Consider the following 6809-nt stretch of genomic DNA (forward strand, 5'->3'; position numbering starts at 1 on the left):
CACGCTTTCTCAGCTTTGCTAGCAGGACGTCGTGGGAGACAGTATCGGAAGCCTTGCTAAAGTCAAGGTAGATGACATCCACTGCTCTCCCTCCATCAACGCAGCTGGTGATGCCATCATAGAAGGCAACGAGGTCGGTCGAGCACGATTTCCCCTTGGTGAATCCATGCTGACTACTCCTCATAACCTCCTTCTCTTCCAATGGCTTGGAGATGGCATCCAGAACAAGCTGTTCCAACACCTTTCCAGCTGTTCCAACACCTTTCCAGGGACGGAGGTGAGACTGACCTTTCCAAGAGCTCCACATCCTTCTTGTGCTGGGGGCCCCAGGCCTGCACGCAGTATTCCAGGTGGGGTCTCCCAAGAGCAGGGTAGAGGGGGATAATCACCTCCCTCTCCCTGCTGGCCACCCCTTTGTTAATGCAGCCCAGGACACAGTTGGCCTTCCGGGCTGCAAGCGCGCGCTGCTGGCTCGTGTCCAGCTTCTCGTCCATCAGGACCCCCAAGTCCTTCTCCGCAGGGCTGCTCTCAAGTTCTTCTTCTCCCAGTCTATAGAAATACCTGGGATTGCCCCAGCCCAAGGTCAACGCCTTGCACTTGGCCTTGTTGAACCTCATTAGGTTCTCATGGGCCCACTTCTCCGGCCTGTCCAGGTCCCTCCGGACGGCATCCCTTCCCTCTGTTGTATCGACTGCACCGCTCAGCTTGGTGTCATCTGCAAACTTGCTCGATTCCGTCGTCTGTGTCATTGCTAAAGATGTTGAAGAGCACCGGTCCCGAGGCCGACCCCTGAGGGACACCGCTTGTGACCGGCCTCCACCCAGACATAGAGCCGTTGACCACAACCCTTTGGCTGCGACCAGCCAACCAATTCTTTATCCGCCCAGCAGTCCATCCTTCAAATCCATACCTCTCCAATTTAGAGAGAAGAATGTGGTGAGGGACCGTATCAAAGGCTTTGCTCAGTCCAGGTGGCATATCCTATCCCAGGAGTGGTTTCAGCCGTAAACAACAAACAGTTACGAGGAGAGGTGTAGCTCTGTAAATATTTTTGTTGCCTTGGGTGAATTGGTGTCTGGTCGCACTGAGTGGCCCGCGTGGTAGCTGGGAGATGGCCGACGGGGAGGACTGAGATGTTAAAGCTGCCTGTGGTTGCCTGCCCCCAGCCCCAGCCCCAGCCCCGTCCCCGTGTGCCATCCCGATGGCAGTAGCGCCTGGAACCTCAAACTAAAGCGAGCGTATTCTGATGTCGTTACCCTCCAAGCCTGTCAGAGAGGCAGAAGCGCTGTGGCCTACTCAGGCAGGAACCGCGCGTGTGGGGACGGCCACGTCCCTGCCGCCGTGTCGGGCCAGTTTGAGCTCCGCTCTCCCTGGGGCTGCTGCAGGGCACCGCGGACCACGCTTGGGCAGCCTTGGGGGGCACTGCCTATTTTTCCAGAAGCCTCCTCCCCAGCTGAGCACAAACCCAGTTGTGATGTGCCAGGGCTGAGCACAGGCTTTGTATTCCTCCCCGCCACCCCGTGCGCGGGAGGTGCAGCTTTCCCCCTTAGAAACACCAGCAGTTGAAGTGGGGCTCTCAGGGAAGGTTGTGGAGCAACTTCTGAAAAGGTAAGGCCTGCCCTGGCAAAAGCGGGGATCTGCCTGCGGGGAGCAGCGCCCAAAAGCCACCAGCGTGTTTGGGGTGGAGCTGATAGGGTCATAAATAATAGTTGGGGCTACGAGCGCGAGGTCCCGCATTTGGTCCGGGGCAATCCTAAGCACGAATCCAGGCTGGGCGGAGAATGGATGGAGAGCAGCTCTGAGGAGAAGGGCCTGGGGGCGTTGGTTGATGAGAAGCTCGTCAACCGGAGCCGGCAATGCAATGGACGCTTGCAGCCCGGAAAGCCACCCGTATCCTGGGCCGCATCAAAAGGAGGGCGGCCGGCAAGTCGAGGGAGGTGATTCTCCCTCTCTGCTGCTGTGCTCTTGTGAGGCCCCACCTAGAGTAAGTACTGTGTTCAGCTCTGGGGCCCCCAGCACAAGAAGGACGGGGACGTACTAGAACGCGTCCAGAGGAGGGCCACGAAGATGACCAGGGGGCTGGGGCACCTCTCCCAGGAAGGCAGGCTGAGGGAGTTGGGGTGGTTCAGCCTGGAGAGAGAAGAGAAGGCTCCGGGGAGACCTTGGAGGGGCCTTCCAGTACCCAAAGGGGGGGCCCTACAGGAAAGCTGGGGAGGGACTCTTTGTCAGGGAGAGGAGCGATAGGGCAAGGAGTAATGGTTTTAAACTCAAAGAGGGTAGACTTAGACTGGATAGTTGGAAGAGATTCTTTCCTGAGAGGGGGGTGAGGCACTGGAACGGGTTGCCAGGAGAAGTGGCGGATGCCCCGTCCCTGGAAGTGTTTAAGGCCAGGTTGGATGGGGCTTTGAGCAACGTGGTCTAGTGGAAGGTGTCCCTGCCCAGGGCGGGGGGGTTGGAATTAGGTGATCTTTAAGTAAGGTCCCTGCCAAGCCAAGCCATGCTATGATTCTATGATCGGAGCAACCGTTCTGTGGAGCTCGTTTCCCAGCCGTGCAGGGCCCGGCTTCCCTCCGCGGAGCCGCCCAGCCCGTTTTCGGGCGCCCACTTCCTCCCTCCCGGTCGGATCCCTCCGCGCCCCGAGGGCACGCGACCTCCCTGAGCGCCGATAAGCACCGGGTCGACGGGAGCGGAGCCGCCGAGAGGGCGGGGACAAGGGAAGAGGGCAGGCGAGGCAGCCAATCGAGGCGCGGGAGCGGTCGGCGGCGATCTGTCGGCCCAATGAGCGCCGCGGAGGGCCGGGCCGAGTGCGGGAAGGGAGGGGGCGTTGTACCGAGCGGGCGCCGTCATGGCCGACGGGATCGTTAGGGCGCAGGCCGCCTGGCCCGGCGGCGGCGCTGCCGCTGCAGCCGCTTTCGGAGAGGTCGCCTGCAAGGGCAAGGAGGTCCCCGCCAACGTTCTCCGTGAGGATGAGCGGTCGTGGGCGAGGAGGTAGCCGCGGCGTCGTCGTGCGAGTCTTCTCTTTCCTTCCTTCCCTCGGCCGCTCGCAGGCCCTCTGAAACGAGGGCCCGTCGCGGGTCCCGGGAGTGCGGCAGGGCGGGTGGTGGCCTTGCTGCGGGAGGGAGGGACGGACGGACGGACGGACGGTCGGTCGGTCGGTCGGGGTCTCTCCGGCTCGTGGCGCTCTCTACTGCAGCGCCTCTAAAACCCCGCGCTTCTTCGGTGCGCGTCCCGCCTGCCCCCGGGGTGCCACGGCGCGTACTGGGTCGCCGGCGCAGTCGGTCTCCTTGGGGGTTCGGACTGCCTGCGTATAGGCAGCGAGCATCGCAGTAGTGACCGTAATCAGTCATTTCTGCGTAGCAGAAACGCAGGTCTTGATGCGCCTCGTGACAGCGTTCTAGAGACGCCCCGGCTCGGCCGTGCTAGGCTTTGGTTATGGCACCACCCCCACCGCGCACGCGAGCGCACGCTCTCTCCAAAGTGGCTTGTGAAAGGGAAGAATTGCAGCTTTTCCTAGCTTTCTTAAACATCTAGAAGCCAGTCAATCCCGCAGGCTGCTGGTCCTCACTTGAGGCGGGGGGGGAACTTAGAACTGCTTTTGGAGTGTAGTTGGCTATAGCGAATGGTCTTGAATTTGCTTAGCTCGCTGTACCGAAGGCCTGTTTCACAGTTGAGCGATGTTATAGGGGGGAGAAGTGTGAGGAAGGCTCGTAATTCTCGATTGTCGCGCAGTGAAAGGCGATGGTAAGAAGTGCAAAGCATCTGTGGAATCGAGTCTTATCGGCGCTGTTTCAGTCGCATCTAAAATAAATAAAACTGCCGGAAGTCGCTAATCTGAAGTACTCGGCTGTCTCGTTGCCCCCGTCACCTTGCGTGCTGGATCCTGCTTCTGGTGCCGTATGCAGTTTCGGTCTGCTGGTGATTTGGGGAGTTCCCTCGCAATTAGTTGCGAGTCGATGGTTTCCTACAGATCGGTGGTATTCGTGTTTCGCAGGTGATACCTTGGCCTCGGTCTGGAGGTGTCTGACGTAGAGCCGGCCGTAACGGGCTAACTTGGAATGTTCTTTCCCCTGAGTACGTGGCGTTATCGAGGACGGAGAGTTTATACAGCCTCAGCCGGATTACTCCGGGTTCTTTGAAGATGCCTTCCTACCTCTGGCCGAGGCAATATTTGGACATAACTGAAGGACAGTTAGCAATTGTTTGCCGCTTGTGTGTTTTGCGTGTAGAAGGTAGAGAACTTTGCCTATTCAAAGATCGCTTAAGAAGAATCGCTGTTTTGTCGTGCGCGTTTGGGGTACCTGATAATCTGCTTCGGTAGGACGAGTTCGGTGGGGCATAGTGATTTGCTTAAGCTGTTGCCTTTCTCTGAAGCTGACTGCGTTGTAACTGTTTACTCTTCCTCCAGCGCCTTGCGTTCCGTGATAGTTCGCCTCAGGCTCCAGTGTTTTTTCCTAGTCCTTCCTGAGAAGGCAGTTGTCCGGTTATGTGAAGCAGAAGATTCTGGCGGACCCGTGAGTACTGTGGGAGCTTTCTTTTCGCTAGGCTGGCTGTACCTGTAACTAGTTTGTAACTTCCTAGACTCTTTCCCGTCCCCTCTTTTCCTCTGGATGTTGCGGAGGGGCGCACAGTAGGCTATTTTGGGTTTTCCGATGCTGTAGTCTTTTGCCTCTAGCTTGTAATGGAGTTGAGCTTTTTGACTAAGAGCGGCGATATAAAGCGATGCTGGTCTCCGGCTACGCGCTTGTAGTGCAAAAAGCAGTGTTGTTCCGAAGTACGGTCTGATGCCCGTTTTCACGGTTTCCAGACAGCGGCGGTGGTACTTTGACTATGCAGAAGAGGGCTTGGGGTTTGGGCAGGTCAGAGGCGAGGAAAGGGAAAGCTGGTTGAGCGGCGCTGGGTGTTTGTTTCGCTGTTAGCTATGCAAGTCAAGTTCCAAGGCTTTGTGAGGCCACGCAAAAGAAAAGGCACCGTGAAGCTTTTATTTTCCGCCAGAGCGGCTTACGTTGCCCGAAGCTATGACGGGGGCTTTAACCCCCGAGACAAATTTAGCTTCTGTGACTGTTTTGTAGTCTGTTCCTGTCTAGAGGGTAATTCAAAGAGCAGCGGTTGAATCGTGAAGGATTAGCTAACCGTGTTCTGTGGATGGTTCTCCGCTCGCGTTCGTTCTGTGCGTCGTGGCACGTTATGTTAGGTAACGTTATTTCCTTTTTCCAGCTTCTTGGGCGTGTAATGGTTGTTGGCAAGAAGTGTGCTGCTAACCTGGACCTGACCAATGGATTCCGGATGGCTGTGAATGCCCACCCTCGGGCCCTTCGGGCTGTCGTGTACATCTACGTATTCTGGGTGGCGGTCAGTTGGGCCGGCCTCCTGGCTAAGGTTTTTGCACCGCAGGCGTCACTGCACGCGTACGGGTCGCCGCCGAGTAGGTTTCATATGTTGCCCGTCAATCTAGCCCCTGTTGACGTATGATTTTTTTTTTTTTTTTTTTTCCTGGACGGCTGTCTATGGAGGGTAATAAAGAGCTTTGAGCAGCACTTGCACAATAAAGATGGAGCATGGGGATATGACCTCTGTCTTGTGTGTCTTGCCGATGGAAATAGTTCTGCAAGTTAAAAGAATGTTTCGGTCTGTTGACAGTGTCGTGTAGATGGTGGTTTGCCCAGTCATTTGAAACGCGAAGATAGAAGCGCTCGGCGGTCCTGTGGGTCTCCATCTCCCTAAGACGATCTAGGATGTGCTGTGTGTTTGAGGCCTTGCTATCTTCCCCCTGCTCCCAAATAAAAGGGCGTGCTTTTATTGCGAAACAGCCGCATCGAGGACTGGCAGATGTAGAACCAGAGAAGAATAAGGTTGGAAGAAAGCTTCCAGGCATCGTCTGTTGTCTGCCCCTGTCCCGAGGAGGCAGAATAAACTCTACCCGGTGTGATTTCTGACAGGTGCTTGTCAGCCTGTTCTTGACTACCGTAGGAGTTTTGCTACCGCTTTCTTTTCAGTCGTGGGTTTCGCAACTTCGAGAAGTAATTTCTCCCACAGACGCTTTTCAAAGCGTAGAAGGCTCTGGGATGCTTGAGTCGGCTTCTGAACGTTCAAGACTCGGCTGCCGTTCCCTTTATTTTTTTGTATGTATTTTTAGAGTCTTTTTTTTTCCTAAACGAAGTCCGTTGTTCAGGAACTAGAAGAAGGATTAGCTAAAGGCACCATAAGGCGTTTAAATGCGATCACCTCTCGTGCTTTGTTAGACCTCTGGCTTTGCTGTGCTCCTTGTTTAATTGCGGTTACGTTCAAGGCTTACTGGAGCGTGGGAGCGTTAAAATGCTATTAAATATTTTTAGTGTTTGAAACTTGCTAATGAAATGATTTTTGTGACTCCGTTCCTCACAAAGAAACTCGATTCCTTAGCAGGAGGAATGATCTTTGTTACTGGATCTGTTTGCGGGGTTAACGATTGCAGCTGTGAATGACTAAAGTCTTTTGAAGAAGCTGAATGATAAAAACCAAACCGAAACAAGAAACAGCCCTTGTTCTACTCAAAGTAATATAGAATTTGCCGTTTGCGGGGTCAGATGAAAATAGTTGTGGAAGTCAACTACTTGGGGGGGGGGAGGGGAGGGGAGGGGTGGGTGGAGGTGGAGATGCTGTTGCACTTTCAGGGAAAGCTTCTTAAATTGGCACTTGATCAACTGTTCTGTTTCTGTATTTGTCCTTGGTCTCTTTCATTGGTCTGTTTTGTTGACGTAGAAGAGCCCATGGAACTGCTCAAAGAAACCTGTGCAAATGGACCTTGAGTAAGTATTTACATGTTCAACTGT

At 55.1% G+C, this 6809-nt stretch overlaps 1 protein-coding gene across 2 annotated transcripts; it reads left to right on the forward strand.

The window, feature by feature from the left end:
- The first annotated feature begins 2798 nt into the window (after nucleotides 1–2798).
- LOC308184804 (adenosine 5'-monophosphoramidase HINT1-like) lies at nucleotides 2799–6341 on the forward strand. 2 transcript variants are annotated; one of them, XM_080572381.1, is made up of 4 exons: nucleotides 2799–2988; nucleotides 4406–4511; nucleotides 5215–5422; nucleotides 5638–6341. In XM_080572381.1, exons 1-4 carry the CDS (start codon nucleotides 2846–2848, stop codon nucleotides 5682–5684), a joined length of 504 nt encoding a protein of 167 aa, XP_080428507.1. In that variant the 5' UTR covers nucleotides 2799–2845; the 3' UTR covers nucleotides 5685–6341. The 2 variants fall into 2 exon arrangements, with proteins under 2 accessions (XP_080428507.1, XP_080428508.1); XM_080572382.1 differs by having other exon boundaries at nucleotides 2813–2988; nucleotides 5215–5349.
- Nucleotides 6342–6809: the final 468 nt, after the last annotated feature.

Source organism: Anser brachyrhynchus, assembly GCF_964034855.1.
Source record: "Anser brachyrhynchus genome assembly, chromosome: W".
NCBI lineage: Eukaryota > Metazoa > Chordata > Aves > Anseriformes > Anatidae > Anser > Anser brachyrhynchus.

Bases quoted from the DNA above. Each gene is read 5' to 3' on its own strand.
- LOC308184804 (XM_080572381.1), top strand. From the start codon at position 2,846: ATGGCCGACGGGATCGTTAGGGCGCAGGCCGCCTGGCCCGGCGGCGGC. The intron at 2,989-4,405 runs GTAGCCGCGGCG...CTCTTCCTCCAG, and splicing joins GAGCGGTCGTGGGCGAGGAG to CGCCTTGCGTTCCGTGATAG. The intron at 4,512-5,214 runs GTGAGTACTGTG...TCCTTTTTCCAG, and splicing joins CAGAAGATTCTGGCGGACCC to CTTCTTGGGCGTGTAATGGT.